The sequence below is a fragment of the Cyphellophora attinorum genome, assembly GCF_001299255.1.
Source record: "Cyphellophora attinorum strain CBS 131958 chromosome Unknown Contig5, whole genome shotgun sequence".
Lineage (NCBI taxonomy): Eukaryota > Fungi > Ascomycota > Eurotiomycetes > Chaetothyriales > Cyphellophoraceae > Cyphellophora > Cyphellophora attinorum.
The window spans coordinates 269685-287561 of NW_017253233.1; the positions used below are offsets into that span (position 1 = coordinate 269685).

General features: G+C 52.8%; 5 protein-coding genes across 5 annotated transcripts; all 5 read left to right on the top strand.

Annotated features, from left to right (window-relative positions):
• Positions 1 to 5984: 5984 nt before the first annotated feature.
• Positions 5985 to 7840, top strand: AB675_6755 (uncharacterized protein; the record flags this gene model as incomplete). Its single annotated transcript, XM_018147068.1, has 2 exons — positions 5985 to 7377; positions 7425 to 7840. 2 exons carry the CDS (start codon positions 5985 to 5987, stop codon positions 7838 to 7840), a joined length of 1809 nt encoding a protein of 602 aa, XP_018003363.1.
• A 1300-nt stretch (positions 7841 to 9140) lies between these two features.
• On the top strand, positions 9141 to 10303 carry AB675_6756 (uncharacterized protein; the record flags this gene model as incomplete). Its single annotated transcript, XM_018147069.1, has 2 exons — positions 9141 to 9746; positions 9797 to 10303. The coding sequence occupies 2 exons, from the start codon at positions 9141 to 9143 to the stop codon at positions 10301 to 10303; spliced, it is 1113 nt and encodes a 370-aa protein (XP_018003615.1).
• A 315-nt stretch (positions 10304 to 10618) lies between these two features.
• On the top strand, positions 10619 to 12946 carry AB675_6757 (uncharacterized protein; the record flags this gene model as incomplete). Its single annotated transcript, XM_018147070.1, has 1 exon — positions 10619 to 12946. The coding sequence occupies one exon, from the start codon at positions 10619 to 10621 to the stop codon at positions 12944 to 12946; it is 2328 nt and encodes a 775-aa protein (XP_018003541.1).
• Positions 12947 to 14451: 1505 nt separating this feature from the next.
• Positions 14452 to 14769, top strand: AB675_6758 (uncharacterized protein; the record flags this gene model as incomplete). Its single annotated transcript, XM_018147071.1, has 1 exon — positions 14452 to 14769. The coding sequence occupies one exon, from the start codon at positions 14452 to 14454 to the stop codon at positions 14767 to 14769; it is 318 nt and encodes a 105-aa protein (XP_018003495.1).
• Positions 14770 to 17505: 2736 nt separating this feature from the next.
• Positions 17506 to 17850, top strand: AB675_6759 (putative invertase; the record flags this gene model as incomplete). Its single annotated transcript, XM_018147072.1, has 1 exon — positions 17506 to 17850. One exon carries the CDS (start codon positions 17506 to 17508, stop codon positions 17848 to 17850), a length of 345 nt encoding a protein of 114 aa, XP_018003416.1.
• Between the last annotated feature and the right edge of the window lie 27 nt (positions 17851 to 17877).

The window sequence follows — 17877 nt, forward strand, 5'->3', positions numbered from 1 at the left end:
CGGCCGCTCCTGCCGCAGTAAGTATTTGACGAGGCAGGTGCGGATGTCATCACTCTGTCGCTCCTGCGAAAGAGGTCTCGAGAATCTCAAGCTAGACCGGATGACTATGTCTAGATGATCATATCTCAGACCGGACGACGAGAGCATGTTTTGTAGATGCCGACATCAGGACTGTATCATGCGAGGCAGCACTAGCATCATGGACGCGACACTTGCATACGATCGACCGACTGCTAGCTGAGAGACTGGACGCGGATGCGCTGTTATCGTCGTAGCCATGGTGTTGCTGAATTTGAAGTTCAGATGATCATCTCAAATTGAACCGCATGAATGAGGGTGTGCGGACTGTCTGTGGGCCCCTTCCTGCCATCTGAGCTTCTGCCAACCTGGCTACCGACACCACACTACCATTGCATTGGCGCTGGGAAACGTAATTGGCGGTGGACTTTTCTTGTGAGTAGAGGTGCGGACATAGATACATGTGAACTGCACTTATCGCCTTACGGAATATCTGGGAAACGTTGGCGGCGACGGTGAGGAAAGCGGATCGTCACCACTCCAGCCGCCAGAGGGTCCTGATAGAAGCATCAAACGCGCTCATGCACAGCTGTTGCCAACGAGCATGCCTGTTCTCCGGAACCCCTCAAAATCATCTGTCAACGGCACTCGAGTGGATAGAGAAAGTCAGAGCATAGCAAGAGTCTTGTTTCGACAGAAATGGCTGGTCCGTTAGCCCCTTCTGGCAATGTCGCTGCTATACAGACGCGTCGTTGCGTCAACCGACCGTGAGTACTCAGCACCGACGGTCTGGTCGTGCAAGCTTTGAGAACCTTATTTAGACCTATCGTCTTTGTTTATGAGCGTCGCGTGGATGCTGTGCACCCACTCTCAAGGGGTGGTGCCGTTCGACGGCCCTGGGAGTGATGACATTGATAGGATGAGCGTCAATGTCGTGCGCACCTGTCCAGAGGCAAAGTTCATGGTCATCGAGACAGCACGATGGCCTTCCGTCTGCGTGAGGTTGATTAGAAAAAGTATTATGAATGTCCAGAATAGGAGAGCGGTTCGAGTTCTTGTGGCACAAGTTCGTCCTGTAATTTGCAAACGCAAGCGAGAGTATGCACAAGTCAGGAGTCATGCTGTGGGATGGTTCGCAAGATCGTGATGTCCCAGTGTGAGTGACAATTCCAAACATGCTTCGACTTCGAGAATAGAACAGTGTGTTTCACTATGATGATTGGTTGGCACAGTGAGCTTGACGTCCAGTGGATGTCGAGATAGCGGTTCACCGCCGCTCGGTTTGTGCTTTGATGCTGTGGCACGTCAACGTGGCCTTGTCAATTTGGGGTCTGAAATCGATAAGTCCTGCAATTGGATTACCCAGTCTGGCTTGCAATGGTGTTCTTACTCGAGCGCTCAGAATCGTCGCTCGCGCGACAACGAGATGGCTTTCGATCATTCGAGGACTCATCTCAGACATGTCTGGCGCTGCAAGCTTCGCTCTGCAATACTTCCGACTGCTCGCCGTTGAAACTTACTGCCAAGCCACCGGAGACCTGCCGGCATGAGGACCTGCATATTGGGTCGCACGCACCAGACTATGTTATCGTTGACAAGAATAGCATCGTAGAGCCTCTCTTGACAAGATAGTGGTCTGCACAGCCTACTGTCATGTGAGTGAGTTGCAGTTGCGACATCGGTGTATTCAGCGGCGTGATCTCATGTCCTTTGTGTTCCTGCAGGTCGCCACCGTCGATCTTTTCACACATTTCCGTGTCCCTGAGCATTTCGGCAGAATGGCTATCTGCACAGATGATGCATTCGTGTCTATACTTAGTGACTGTACCTGCGCAAAGACGCAGATCACGAGCAGATCATTGAGTGTGCTTTCGTGATAGACAGGATCGCTGCATGGTGTGAGAGTCGGCAAAGGGGTCTATTCAAGGTCGGAGGAGGCTAGAAGCATTGGCAGACCCATGAAATATTTTGCCCACGCGTTCGGCAGTTGAATCGATCGACAGTCAGGCTCTCGTATCCCGTACTGCGGAAAGTCCCTGCAAGAATGGTACCATTCGCGTGTTATTGATGCGCATTATGGTAGTTCAGGCGGCTGGTGTTAGTGAATGGCCATCTGATATCTAGTTCAGTACAGTGCCGGAGGACATGAGTGTCCGCTCCCTTGCGTTGGCAGACTATCGAGTGTTCGCGCATTAGGTCCTGCCTAGAGATGTTAGGCGAAGAGCAGTGCACCGGCGTGTATCTCCACTAGTGAGCCGGTGAAGCGATCGGAGAATTGACGCGGAGCGCACGAAAATGGGTTCGACACTGTGTGAGCACACAGCTCCGGAAGATGACCTCCGGTAGGCTGCTGCGGTCGTGTCTTGCAAAGTGACATTGAAGCGACAGCTTTGCGGACATGAGGGCGCCCGGTCAGCTTCACAGCCTCAGGGGGTGGACTGCTCTCGCATGCCCTGCGAGAATGCGGAGGTTCCCGAAAGAATAGTGCTCCCGTGGCTGAATGAATTGGATTCTTAGCGAACGTCACGGTCAGCGGCGCCGGAGGAGATCGGATGGCGTCTGCCCAAGCTATTATACATCGTCGCCGCCGCTACTGTTGTCGTGGCGAGGATGAGTCGAGAAGCACAAGCTGCAGCATGACTATTGCGTTATGAAACACCCTGGTCAGTCCAGCTGCAGGACTAGGCGGTCTTGGGAGCAAACTCGACTCAACACCAGACGTAGCGGCTTTGAGGTCCAAGGCCCGTTTCATGTCAGAACTTCAGAAGTGTAGAGACATCTTGATGGCCGTGAAAAGCTCCATGTAGTAGAGCATATTGTCCTTTAGTGGACTCGACCTCATTCAGGCGTACGCCCGAACAATGATGACAGGTATCCACTGCACCGAACAAGCCGGAAGCTGTGCAGAGCCCCAGGACCGTTGGCAGCAATGCTTACCTCACAGAGTCCCTAATAAATGGCTCGTGAACGCGTGCCTGACTTCAATCACGGATTGGCTTCGTATTTGGATAGTTTCGTATGTAACGATGTTGGACAGCATCTCGCTTGCAGGTCTGAAAGAAATATTTGCCGGGCCATCCTTCCGAAAATCGGCGGAGCGAGATGGCCCCGTACCAGAGCTCCGGTCGTGGTGAGCATTCGACAGAAGGCTGAAGCAATCGTTTCTGCAGGGACAATGAATAGTGCATCTCATGTGTACAGCTCAGGGGTCGAAGAATGCGTGGTTGTAGATGCGCTGCGTCCAGGTTTTGCTGGATATTCGGCAAGGTGGCTTGACAAGAGTGCCCCTGGTCGATTCAGACGGAGGCGTTACTGGATAGGGCCTGGTGGCCACTTCAGCCAGCGATTGTCTGCATTGGCTCTGCGGGGCGACATGGAAGAGGCGTCCAAAAATAACAAGCCATTCAGACGACACGACGTCAGCTGTGATCTTCGACGCGATGTTGGAATGACATAGTCACCAGCGCCCGGATGCATTGATCACCGAGGCCACAATCGCGTCTTTACAAGATACTTTGCTGGCTCCTGCAGCAGTCGCCTCGTGTGAGAAGGAGCAGCGGATCGAATCGAAAAATCGAAGTTGCGATCTTTCTGGCACTGCTGTGGTCTGATCTGATGAATGCTCTTTTTCAGCCGCCTCATCGAATAACGCGCGCGTCGTGCGTCACCTAGCAGTCTGTGCTATTAGCAGCGTTTTTCGCCATCGCGGTGGCTCTGCTAATGCTACTGTTGGATTGCTGCTCACCTGACAAAGGGTCCATTTACTGATGCCTTTCTCCAAGAGGATGGGCAGCAGAGAGGCGCAGCAAGAGTGCCCATTCGAAGCTTAGACTTTTTAGGAATGGTCATCGATCGTCTTCGCACACTTCCTTTCTCTTCCGCGCTTCCGATCAGTGATGGATTTGCTTCACCATGAGTTTCCAACACCAATAGTTATCCACACCATACCGCGTCCATCTTTTCGGTATGGAGCTTAGCTGAGACGATGGTGCTTTCACAGCTATCAGCGAAGGCATTCGAGTCGGCACGTGGTGTCACGCGTTGTGCGTAAGTGAACATCGAAAAGAGTACGAATACCAAAGTCTAAGGCCTGGGGCCCGCGAAGCGCCACGAGTGCGCCTAGAAGTTGGCAACTTGCAAGAGCACTCGTAAGTCCTATACGTACTATCATGTATATGTATCTTCAGGTGTAAGTGCCGTGTGGTGCGGATCGCTGCTGCCCGTATCAAAAGCATGTGCAGTACCTGCTTCAGTATTGAGGATCATCAGCCTCTGCGTGGCCTTACCATGCAGATGATCGTTGCTCAATTGACCAAGCCCAGCTCGTGATTATTATTTGGGTGCGAGAAAACAAAAAATCAGCATCCCGGACTCGAGGTGCATGACGAGTCTTGTCGCCTTGGGCCACTCATGCGAGGCCTTTGGGCTCCGCTTGTAGCTAATCCTGTCCTTGTCGTCTTCTCTTCCATTTCGCCGCTTTTCCATGGTCATGGCCAGCTGGAGCCCGGATGCTTCTCCTGTCATCGCCACAATGGCCTATCCACCTCATTGGCTTTTGGCTATGCTCGCTTCTTACTGTGCCGCTGACCCTCTGGCTGGCTCCTCCCAGCGCAATATAGCCTCTTGGTTTCCCCTCGACTCCTCGGCTCCATCCTCTTCCACGACCATACCACTCTCCCAACCTACCAGCAACTCCCGCACCCGACGATCGCTTTTGGACCACAGGTTCAAAGAGGCTTCTGTATCCAGAATCCTCAACTTCATTCGCTTTTTCAGTCGCAATATACTTGGTACACTCGCTCATACCTCGTATATCACCAACACTTTCGTTGTCGCCCGCCTGCAAATCTGCCCAAAGGACAATCGCTTTGTAGTCTAACCTTGATCATACCCGACATTCCTCGCAAGCCGTCTCTTACGATATAACGACGAGCACGATTCTACAGCAATTACGAATTTGCTCCCTGCATCGAATCTGACGACACTAAAAAGGACAAACGTTCAGCATTTCCACCGAGAAAAGAGGCTCGAGCATCCACCCTGCAGCTATCCGATCCATTCGCAACCCATTCCACTAAACCGGCTACTTGGTTGCAAGGAGAACAGATCAGTCTGGTTTAAAATTACCAGGTACGTTGTCCGTGCGGCTCTTGCTGTACTCGACGCTCGATCTTGCCCATATCTGCAGCACTCTCATATACTCCTTGCGTGGATAAAACGATTGTCATCTGTCGGAGATGATGCCTGCCCCTTCACTCCTGCGACATCATGTGTATACATGTGAGCTCAAGACACTGACTGATCTCGAACTACAGACCTCATCGCTGGTTTCAACAATACCTACATCGCCGGCGGTTCGTCCGACTTCCCGACGAATTCGTCTAAAAAAGGTACACAGCAATCTGCCTATCTGATCGTACCAAGAGGTTGGCTAATCAATGCATCAGTTCGTCGACGGTGATCTGTACGAAGTTCTTTGTCTGCAAAATTGCAGCTGCTTCATCTTCCCGACACCACATCTCAATCGGGATCTCGAATAACAAATACCAACATCCACACCACCGAATTCGAGCATCTTTACTGCTCAATTCGCCACTACCACTCCTCAAATCACCTGGACACACCCAGGTGCCATCCTCGCTAGAAGTCATCGCCAGACTTCCCGCACCGGATTGGTCATTCATTTGACTGATCTATATGTTGGCATCAGGTCTTTCGGTCTACACAGTCCAGAAAGGCCCCTGCCAATAACAACAAGCCCAAATCTTTCGATTTGACCTCTTGAGGCTGAGTTAAAAGCCTTGTCACTCGCTTAGTCCCCTTTTCGCAACAGTCACTCGCTTTGTTATTACATCGTTTCCGAGCGCGCTATCGCCATTAATTTCCATCAACCGTCAAGCTGGCTTCCATTCAGTTTGATCAATTCCAGGTATGCCTCTCCACCGAAGTTAGCTACATATAGAGCCATGGCTGACACCTTCCAGTCTACCCCAGACTTCTTCACTCCCTTCATCGCCGACGATTCTTACGAACCAACGGTCTTGGACGGTGAGTTCTTTGGGGAATCAATTCACGGTGGTCTCCACGCAAAGCCGATGGCATCTCAACGAGACATGTTGAGTTACTATCAGCACGCGGCTATGCATGGGCCTCGAGCCGTGCCGGGCCCGGAAGGGGCTCACTACAACCCCAGCCTGTACATTGGCCCAACCTACGACACTGATCAAGCCCAAGAGTACCACTACTTGAGCCAGCATCATGTCGATGATCCATATATGGAGTTCAAGCAGATGCCCGCGAGTATGCCCAGCACACGACGCCCATCCGCTGTCTCAGGCATGGAGGGCAGCTTCCACGGCCACCAACCTGCTCCAACACCGAAATCTATGAAGCGAAAGCTTTCGATCGAATCATCTGGCTATGACCTTGCGCCTCCTCAGAAGAGGGCAATGTCCGCCCAGCTTCAAGTGCACAACAGTGCTGTTTATGACAGCAGTGGTCAGAATTCACCCTTCTCACCATATGTTGCGACGCCTGTCAGCTCTTCGACCTACCACCCCAATGGCCTACTACCTGGTCCCCGTATGGGCCATAACTACTCGACTTCGAACGCTTCGCAAGTGTCCTTGGCTGCTCCGTCTCCGCACACTCCAGGTTGGAGTCCTGACTTTGCAACTGTCAAGACTGAGCCCAGCCCACAAGCTCCGATGACACCTCCGGTACCCCGACCAGCTTCAGCATCTCCAATCAAGTCTGTTCCACGCCTGGTCAGAACTTCGACCATGAATGTTGGTCAGCACTCTCCTGTCAACGCCAACTTCCACCAGACGTACTCGACTTTCAACCCATATGCGTGCACCATGAAGGCCAACTTGAAGCTCAAGGGTGAGCTCAAGACGATGACCAAGGGCTGGACCGAGCAGGAGCTCTCCGATCGTCGCCGACTGGTTGAGTTCACCCGAAGCCAGCAGGGCAACATCATCTCTGCTGAGTTCAAGCCTGTCAAGCTCGAGGACCGTGCGCCCAGCAGCATCACCATTAGCTGCATCTGGTGGAAGGAGAAGAACGACTACTACGTCACCTCCGTCGACACGATCTATCTTCTCGAAGCCCTTGTCGGCGTTCGCTTCACCGTTGAGGAGAAGAACCGCATTCGCCGTAATTTGGAAGGCTATCGTCCCGCAACTGTGTCGAAAGCCAGAGCCGACAGCGAAGAATTCTTCAAAGTCATCATGGGCTTCCCCCACCCCAAGCCTCGTAACATCGAGAAAGATGTGAAGGTCTTCCCATGGAAGATACTGGACGAGGCCCTGAAGAAGATCATGGGCAAGTACTCGGCCAGCTATTCCTCGACTGCCGGTACCATTGCGACGGTGCCTTCTAACTATGGAGCGGACATCAGTGAGATGATCTATCACCCACCTCGCCGCCAGAAGGCTATGTGGCCCAGTACGCTCATGAGCAGGCTGCATACCCGCCTGGTATGATTCCGGGTCGGATGTCGGCTCCTGTCACTACCGCCCCAATGCCGCCGATCCCGCCTCAGTTGCAAGTCCAGATGGTTACTGCTGGCCCCAACTATGGCAACAACGAGGCATTCGCATTCAACCACGCCATGGCTGGGATGCCTCAGGCGTCAATGTTGATGAGTGCAGACCCGATGAGTGCACCTATCCATGCGTCTGCCAACTCGTGGGATTACGATCAATATGCCAACAACAGTCCTGTCACTGCTCCCCCGCACACCGCTCCACCGGGCACCTGGAACCGTCCTCAGTTCGAAACAGCTGACTTCAACCCACCGATGCACTACCACCAATAGGTGCATCACTTTCTTCCTACATTCTTCATTTGTTGGCCGACTGCATAGCACATGGCGTTGTATTTTGGCATACATTCTGTTGCATGCAGCTTCGGCTGTGGGTTTCACTAGAGTGGGGTGGGCACATCGTGGCATTCCCACTGATACACGATTTGATGCGAATGATTACACTATCTTGGAGGACAGAGAGAAGTAAGGAGATGAAGAGATGGGATATCGCTCGGCTCTACGAGGCACGTAATCTTGGCTTCGATGGCTCACTAGAGTGTGATGGCAGAAAGAGTCTTGCAAGACAGACTTTGTAACAACGGTGGCTACGTTCCTGTACATGATCATGACCAGATAATGAACACTCCTTACACATGATTTCTACTGCAGCATACTCTCACACAACTCAGTCTAATCCTTCGTGTAGTCGCAGTTACAGACTCGGGTAGACGATAGCTGATGGCTTTGACTTTCCTACACCACGTGGCTTCTCTGTCCAAGACACCGTGTCATCGCTGCAGTCCCACGAATAAATTCGCAGTCTTCTTTATACTTACAAGTATCAAAGTTGCTGTCCACCATCACTTCCCATAATCAAGCGACGAACGCCCGTCGTTGGATCCAGCCACCATACATCGCACCACTCCCTTCTTGACCACATTCTCGTAGAGTCCGCCTGAAATGATGATGAAAATCCCCGCTTCACCAACCGCCAATATGTGGTTGTGGCCCATCATCATCGCGATTTCGCTGGTGTTCATCATGTTCATCACTTTATGCGTCGTTTGGGCCGTCTGCTGCTTGAGACTCACGATCGCGTTCGCAAAGGAACAGGAGCGCGCGGCTCGGACAACGCATTCACAATTCGCACCACAAGAACCAAAATTGCCGCCCTTTCCCCTAAAGCTCGAAGCCCTTCGTATCCATCCAAAAAGAGGGTGCTAGTGGCCGCAAACATTGGATTTCGAGCGCCCCGCAATTTCAAGTACGGCACGAAGGGCCGCCTGGGCCGCCAGAGGCTTATCTCGCACAAGGCTCGGGCTGCTTCGACAGGTTTTCTGGGCAAGCAGAAGGACGTCCACGATCTCCGGCTCTGAGAATATACTTCTGCCAACCCTAAAGACCTATACTCCTTTATAACCTGTCCCGCGTTTCAGCGCCACAGCCTGAAGAAGAGCCTCAAGGCCAGAATGGTCTGTCGCAATCTCACCCCGCTTGCGACAGGCATGACATATATAGGTGGCATACATCGCAATGGCTATCCAGGAGTCCTTACCTCTGATACCACCTTGCACGAGTATCGGAATATCAAATGAAGGCCTCCTTGGTCGCCTCGCTGGTCCTCGGGGCCTGGCAGGCCTATGCCTTCCCAGCCGCGCTAGAGGAGCGTGCTGCTTGCAACAAGGACAATCTGCTCAACGCCTTCACCAATCCTGCCCACAGCGCTGAGGCCAGTACATTCTGCTCTGCCTACATCTCAGTGCCTCTGACATCGACGTCGACCTTTCGTGGACCCGATACGTGTACTCTTTTCACCACCGGATACACCGCAATAGCACGACATCCGCTCCAGCTTTACAACCTGCAGCGACTCCCAGATCCTGCTCCGGCAACAATCATTTACGACAGCGCGTCTCCATCGCCCGTGACCGTACCAGGTGGTGCACTCAACTACGTCTCGCCCTCACAGCACGCCAAGGTGAAGCGGGATGTCGAAGAGCCCATGATCACACCGTCTCCGACGGTCGATGATGCCGCAGTGGTGGAACTGAGGCGTCGGGCGGCCTCCGCGGTCCCATTGCCCACATGGCTTTCAACGACATACCCAGCCTCCCGCATATCGAGCGCCTGTTCCTGCATCTCACCTTCAGCTGCATTTTCGACAGTCGTTTCCATCAACGACTACACACAAGTGACCGTGAGTTCTCTCTCCTCCGGCAAAGACCGCTGTCTAACATCCATCTGCAGACCGCAACCTGCACAGACTACTCGAGTGCACTACCTGTCCGAACCTACCCGGCATACTGTGCACCTACCCTCCAGGTCAATGCGCCAGCACCAGCAAGCCACGCCAACTGGAAGGTAACACCAAACTTCCCCACGTCTAGCAAGATGGACTGCTGCGACGCCTGCACCAACGTGTTCAACTGTGTCTGGTGGAAGTTCGACTTTGGGTCGAAAGGCGACCCTTGGGCACCCGGTCAATGTCATTATGCTTACTATACCGGCAACGTAACCTATGAAGGCACTGGAAACGTTCCGGCTATATGTCCCAACGGCGTGACGCAGGGCATTGATCCCAAGTCGCCGACGAATTATGGGCGTGAGTCGAATCTCTATGGCACTGGCTATAACTATGGGGCTTGCGGGAACGCGCCGAACCTCTTCCAGAGCAGTCAGGATTTTGGCTATCCGGATAATTTTCAGGGCTGTGGTAATTTGGCTGTGCCGTACTATAGTGGGACGTGTTCGTAGTACACGATGGCACGAAGATCGATACAATCTGTATGTATGAAGTCGTAGGTTTTGTGCTCTATATACCATATGATGAGAACTGCTAGGTAGTGAAGTGCCACAATCACGACCAGCTAAGAATATAGAGCAAGAGAGACTTGCCAAGATTAGACGCTAGTACAATTAGAGTTAATCCCAAACATTGAATGCACCTTCCTGAGGCCTGCAGGTCGCGCCTACCACGCGACCAAGGTAATCATGGATAACTCAGAATCTTGCTCCTCATCCATATGCTGCAGCACACGTCTGTGATGCGCAGATCATCATAGCACAGATATGGCCTTACAGGAGGGTGTGCTGTTTTCACCACCTACATCTCGTCATCCATTAGATCAGCTCCCGAGCTTCTCCGATCCGATCGCAAAACCAGCACAAGACATCACAATCCAGCAAGCACACCTCGAGCACAACACTTCGGCATCGCCATCCTCAACCTCGCCAACGACCCAGCCAAGCTACTCCTTCGCATCGACAAACCTTCCACGCGAACTACGCGCCTGGCAGCGACAGGCTGCACAACCATTCGCGCCGCGAAACGACGCGCATACCAAGATCTGGAAGCGGCCGCGACAGCCGCTATCGGACATCGTGAGTGCCTCTAACACGCGATGGCGTAGAGGAGGGTACGATGATGAGGAGGCATTGCGGTCGAGTAAGAGGGTGAAGCTGCGACAGGATGTAGAGGGTAAGGAGAACGAGGTAATGGTTGCTGTGAACGACGTGTCGACAGAACCGGTCGGAGAGGGTGAAGATTTGGTCGCTGGACAGCCGTCTCCGGGTGAAACAGCTGAGCAAGATGCCGAAGGAGACTCCAAGTACGCTGAGGAAGGCGAAGCACCAACAAAGCCGATGCAGGATCATACGGAGACCGAGGCACAAATACATGCACGACCACAGCCTGAGCAGATCACGATCGAAGTACAGTCTGATCAGAACAACAGCCAGACATCGGAATTTTCCCAACAGCAAGACGATGTCTTCCAGAGCGAGAACACGCTTTCCGAAGCCGTGGTCCATTCAGAGGATCATACACATGAGCTTGCGGAAGCTACTGAGGTAGCTGACTCACAAGACGAGCCTTCAGCAGAGGCGCTCTTCACTGAAGAAAGTTACGCCAACAAAGGGGGCGCAGAGTTGCCATCATTCGAGACTTTCGCCGACAACATCTTCGCTTTGCCACACAATGAACGACCAGCTCAAGGACAAACGGACGGCAAAGAAGCATCTGCCTCACCTATCGCCACAGATAAAGACCAGAACGCTGCCTCAGCGAATACACACGAGGATGAAGACACTGCCTACCTCCATCAATTTCTTCAACGCGCCAAAGAAGCCCGCGAGAAGAATCAAACCGCCACTTTGTACAGGCCTGTAGGCGATCGCATCAAGCAACACCTGCAAGACCAACAGAACAACCCTACATCTCCTACCGCCAAGCGTCCAGCCTCGCCAGAACCTCCTGAGATATCAGACTCGGATTCAGACGAAGCTACTATGACTATGACCAGCACTCTACTAGTTCCGAGCATCGAAGAAGATCAGTCTGAACAAGCGCCATCGTCTCCCAGTCGCCGAAGCAACAGGCTCACGAAACTCCCACGTCCAGCACAACGTATTGCAACCCTCCCAAGCAATATCTCACTACGTCGCCTGAACGGGACCGAATTCGTAGCGATGGCGAAAAGCAGGACCGAGGCGCAGAACGCGGCCCTTCTCGTCCGCAATAATACGCGAAAGAACAAAGATGGCGCGCTCAGCGTTTCCAAACGTCTGGCACAGATCAAGCTAGGCCTGATCAAGGATGGTAGTAACCAATCTGACGGCAGCAACGGATCGCAACCCAACAGTGAGGAGGAGGCAAAAGACAACAAACGCAAAGCTACGCACAAGGACAACAAACGCAGATTGAAGCAATGCAATGTGACGTGGGCAGCCAAAATAGCTCGCTTCCGAGATGACGACGGTGAAGAATACGATGTTCTGACGGAGAGCGAGGGCGAAGAGGAGAAGAAAATGACCGCAAAAGACTACATGGCGGTGTTTGAAGCGCGTGAAGCTCAAAAGACCAGCGATGAAGGCGAGGCTGCCAACGACGAGGCATTATCGCCGCCTGGCTCGCCGAGTAAGCGCACGAGAGCAAAGCTGGCAAAACTTGCGTCGGTCACCGAGCGCGTGGATCATGTGGAGGGTGCCTCGCAGCAAGCAAGCATACCGCAGGCGACTGCAACATCGAAGTCGACGAAGACCGTTGATGAGGAAAGCGCACAGAAGAGCAAAAGTACACACAAACGCAAACGCAAGCAGGCACAAGGCTCACTCAACGGCACTCCTGCGCCATCGAAGCGAAATTTCGAACTTGCTGTTGGTGTCGCGCCTGCGGCTTCCGAACAAAAGTCAACGGCGGCTGTCACTATAGCAGATAATGGAAAGGCGGCGGCGGTCGCCGTGGCCGTGCAAGTGCCTGCACAGGCAAGCGGCGCCTCGCAGCTACCCAGACCGAGCCAGACGGTTGAGGCAGGAGCAAAGTCTGTCGCTCCTGCTGCCGCAACGCCCTTGGCAAACACGAAGCGGATTAGGATGACGAGGAGCGCGAGAGCTGGCTGAATAGGGGCTTAAGATGCTCCTGGAGTGGAAGACAGGTCATGATGCGAGAAGATAGGAGACAGAGGCCGGGGTTTAAATCAGTTGCGGAGGTTCCTCCATGCGGTCAGGTCATATGTGGATGGATACATACCCAGGCTGCCAGCGATCGCAACTTGAACATATGAAGCACACTTAAGAAGGCTCTCTGGCCCTGTCTCTGCTGTTCCCACGTACTGAACTGGTGTCGTGAATCGGCTAGTATGCTCGAGATGGAAGGTACATGTAGTGTAAGCTGAAGCTTTCCGGAACCACCCACTAACAACGACTGACTTGCAACGGGGCAGCCGTGAGAGCCATCTCACAGATACCTCAGCTTCGAGAGGTTCTTACATTACTATACCAGAATTTTGCACCATCAACGTTGTTCGCTACAGGAGTACATTTCAGCAGCATGGCGTCAGTGGTCCAACACGCCTTCAGTCGAGCAGCGGGAATGGAGACATCCTGTTATTCGGCTGTGATGATAGGAAACCCTAGTTCGATTCTGGGTGCTGCTGTTGAGAGTGATTCTTTTTGCTTTTTGACGAGCTGCGAGAGCAGTGTAATGAGATTCAAGAGTGACGATGCGGCGCAAGCAAGCAGGAACGATGAAGACAGTGTCCGAGATACTGTAACAGGTCTGGGGCTGTGGGACATTGTAGTTCGCGAAGCCCAGTCTTATCGCCTGGCTGCACCTAACAATAGATCGCGTCATTACCCACTATCCAAAAGAACGACAACACTATCCATCACATTTCAAGCCGCATCGGGTCCGAGCAAGCTGCGCATTGCAGACGTTGAAAAAGGTCCCGCCCTGCCTCACGAGGTACTCAGCGCTGGAAATTAACCCTGACCGGACCAATCACTGTCGGATTTCGTCAACCGAACCCTTGTCGAACTGTGGAATTCGCGATATTCTGACTATGCCTTAACAGGAAGGATAGACGAACCAGCCAATGGCGCAGGGCTTGGTGGATCTTGCAAGCAGAGGGAACTGGAAGCATACCACATTGTTGTGTCAGGTTGCATATTCCCGATGTCCTGGGTGCGGCAATTCAGGCTGCCAGGCACGGTCGTGTCTAGGTCAAGATGTGTATAAAGGAGGGAATATTGCTTGCGCACACCTTGTAGCAGGAACAGTCGATAGAAGTGTCCCCGCGTCTGCTTCCATTCATTCATTCATTCATTGCTGCGCTCCCTCAAGCGTACACTGTCCCTACAGGTGCATCTACAGCACTGCTAGCTATCGGAAAGCTTTCATTGTTGCACTTTGGAGAGCAGTCCGATCGCTACAGCCACACCTTCGACGCCACTGCGTGACTGTATCGAATTTCTGCTCAAGCTTGCGCCAGTGACTCTGGTATACGGCACGAGAACCCTACAACAGTCGCATTGCTCGTCAAACGATCCAGCCCAGCTCAAGGCTCTCCTACTCAAAGGTCCCTCGACCACGGACCGCATTGTGAAGAGCAGGTCGGCGCCAAACCATGGCATCAAACACAGTAGTAGCGCAAGACCCGCTACCAAAAGAGGTCGTCATCCTCCTAGCCATCCTTGGCGCAGCCGTGGCCACGATGCTTGGATATGCCGTCCATCGCACACTGTACGCACAACAGTACAGAGACCGAGGTGACTCCAACACGCCTGGGGATCAGCAGACAGGCTATATGAGGGAGGTGAGGGAGAGGAACCTGCAGGATATGGATCCTGGGAGACGGAAGGAGCGAAGGATGAGGGGTCCTGTTAGGGGAAGGGGCGATGGTGGATTCAATGATGGGGATGATTGGGGGAGGGAGGAGTATTGAGGGTGCTTGTCCGGCTCTCCGTGGCTGTGGCATGAGAGCAGATGGGCTTGGATGTCGCGGTCTGTCTCAGTTTGGGGCTCGGTTGCGACATGCAGACCCAGGGTCGAACGACTGGACTTGAGGCCCGTCTTGGACGATGCAGAAAGGCCTCGCGTGATCTCGTTATATTCTGTGCAGAGGCCAAGTAGATATATGACGAGTTTGTTGCCATACCAAAGCTGCCAATATTTCAGCATAGTCCACAGCAACTGCCGTGCCCTTTTGGACAACAGGATGATATGGATCAACGCAGAGGGGAACAACCAGAGCCTCGGAAAAGTTGCGAATATCATCCTCGAGATCCCCCTGCCACGACTCTCTGACCAGAACATGAGCGTACTTAAGAACAACTTTCGCATGGAGTTCTTCCACGGACAGTGCATAATCCACCTTGGGCCACGTAGAACTTCCATCGGTCAAGCCAAGAGAAGCGAATATCCTATCCCGTGGATCAGAGCATGCTCTCCAGTAGTGTTGAAGACAGAGCCAAGTCAACCAATTCGGAGCATCTGAGGACACTTGCTTCATGCTTCTTGCCTTGAATGTGTCCCAGCCGTTACCAACGAGGTTGGCATACGCTGTACGGTCCCTGGACCAGGTCCGGAGAATTCTCTGCCACCAGAAGTCACTCTCTCCGCGTCGGGCGTAAAGAAAGCTGCGTTGTCCTACGAAGACCAAAGCTTGTTCAGCAAGCACCCACTCCTGAAAAACCCACATCCGGCTCCAGTAGTCGTTGCAGAAAAGATCTGCAATAGCTGCAGTAACTGCTTCTCTAGATTCGGGTGTTGTGTATTCATTTTCGAGAAGGTCCTTGGTCCTGGCGTCTGTCGATATATCCTTGCCGTGAATAAAGTTGAAAAAGTCGATGGCCAATTCGGTTCTCTGATCTCCCTCTCCTAGCCACACAATGACAGTCGACGCTTGCTCATAGACAGTCTTCATTAGAGCAACTTGATGATTTCTTTCAGCACAATTGTTTTGGGCGATGCACAGGAAGTCGATCCAGACCAAGGGATGCTGCTTTCTACCATCGGCTGTCTCAAAGCCAAGTAGCTGATACTATCAGCACATGGCTTCTGTTAATGTGGGTGCCATACTCTTGATCGAGATTTAGAAGTCCCTTCGTGACGGTATCTCTTATCCTCGTTCCTTATAGCGACTTCGTCCCAAATGTGTTGCAGCGCATCGCTTAGATTCGGCCTTACAGGCCAGGCCACTCCATCAATGCTTAGTCCACCTGTCACGAGTGTTTCGCTAGCTCCCCACACGTACGACAAAGCAACATACGCGGGCTTGAGATCAAGGTCATGTATCTCGAAAGAACACGCAAGTGAGATCGGGCGAAGTGGATTACCATCCGTGTAGGAGCACTCATCGATCCTCAACAACCGGGTGGCTTTGGTAGAGGTTGGCAGAGATGCCTGATCGTAGATTGCTTGCTGAGCTGAGGACAGATGAATCAAGGGTGGGACGCGACTCGTAGGTACTGTCATAATCCGCAGACATGACAGGTTCCAAGCAATACATGAGTAGTCTTCGCTGCAATGACGTTTCCTGATTGAAAGCCCTGCGGAAGCGATCAATGGTTGCTCATGCCGCCGTGGTAAGCTTCCAACTTGGAGGATGCCACGCTTGCTTGCGACAGTCTGTAGGTTTCAGTCTTCTCTATTAGTAGAAATGAGAAGGAAGCAGATTTCAAGAGAGATGCAGCAACGTCCGCGGGGCCTGGTCAGTAACAGTCGGTCATCATCGACCGCGCCAACTGCTGGAAGAGCGGAACTTTGGTGTGCCACAGGGACTTTGACTTAGTGGTAAAATCCGTTGCCGTCCGTACGGTTATGCCAGGGCATAGTACAGGGATTTACGCTTGCCAGTTCGACCGTACTGGCAGAACTGTGAATGCCGTGTTGTTGGAAGCATCACGAGCTTGCGAAGCAGGGGGATACACTCCTGGTTCGGGCACGCGTATTCCGTCTAGAGATGATAGAAGGACCCCGGAGATCTTTAGTCGAGTCTCGACATGCGACTGGAGTCTCTGTTGCGCGCGGCAAGTCTAGGAAGCCATACAAGTATAGGAACTTGTGCCCCAGCAATAGTATCGAACATGCAAAGAGAGACCAAGCGTCAGTGCCTGATCAGAAGCTCAGGCTCTTGGGCGTCGGACGGGCGGGGCGCTGGCGGGGTTCTTAGGAATCCTCCCAGCAGCACGCCACATCGACACTCCACAAAAGGACCGATGAGAACTGATCTTTTTGCATACTACTTGTTACTAGTAACACATCAACGACTCCATACACTTCTGCAATTGTGGGTGATGGAGGACGACTCTGGGATGGGTCACAAAAGTTACCAACACGCTTTTGGTGCGGGTAGCATGCTCCTGGCACTTCATGCCACGGCCGTCCTTCCATGTCACTGCCCGTATATGAACGTTTCTTTGGGCGACTGAGCGGCGTTTCTTCATTCAGATTCCGGTCAGGTCCAGCAACCATGACATCTTTCTGACCTCACTTTGCAGGTAGGTGACTTTGATGGTCAAGACTTTACCCCATGTTTCTAGGAAGCAATGGCCCTGCGAGCGAGGTCAAGTACACAGCTCTGCATGCCCCAAATGCAAACAGACCTCATGCTCGTCGACCCAGCTGGCCATTCTATGTACGACCCACGCGTGTCAAACGCACATTACTCGTTGGCATAATGCTGTCACTATGCTACATCTTCTTCTGCTACATCCACATTGTCCATGCACAAAGCAGCAACGATGTCGTTCCCACTGCCGCCATCGCGGGCAACTACAGTGGCCACTACCGCCCACAGGTCCACTTCTCGCCACCGGAAGGATTCATGAACGATCCCAACGGCATGTTTCAAGACGCCAGCGGCATCTGGCACTACTACTACCAATACAACCCCACCGACACAATCGCCGGCAACCAGCACTGGGGTCACGCTACCTCTCCGGACCTGTATCACTGGACGAACCAACCCATCGCCCTCTACCCATACGACAACGTCACCGGCATCTTCACAGGCAGCGCGTGATCGACGTGAACAACACCTCCGGCTTCT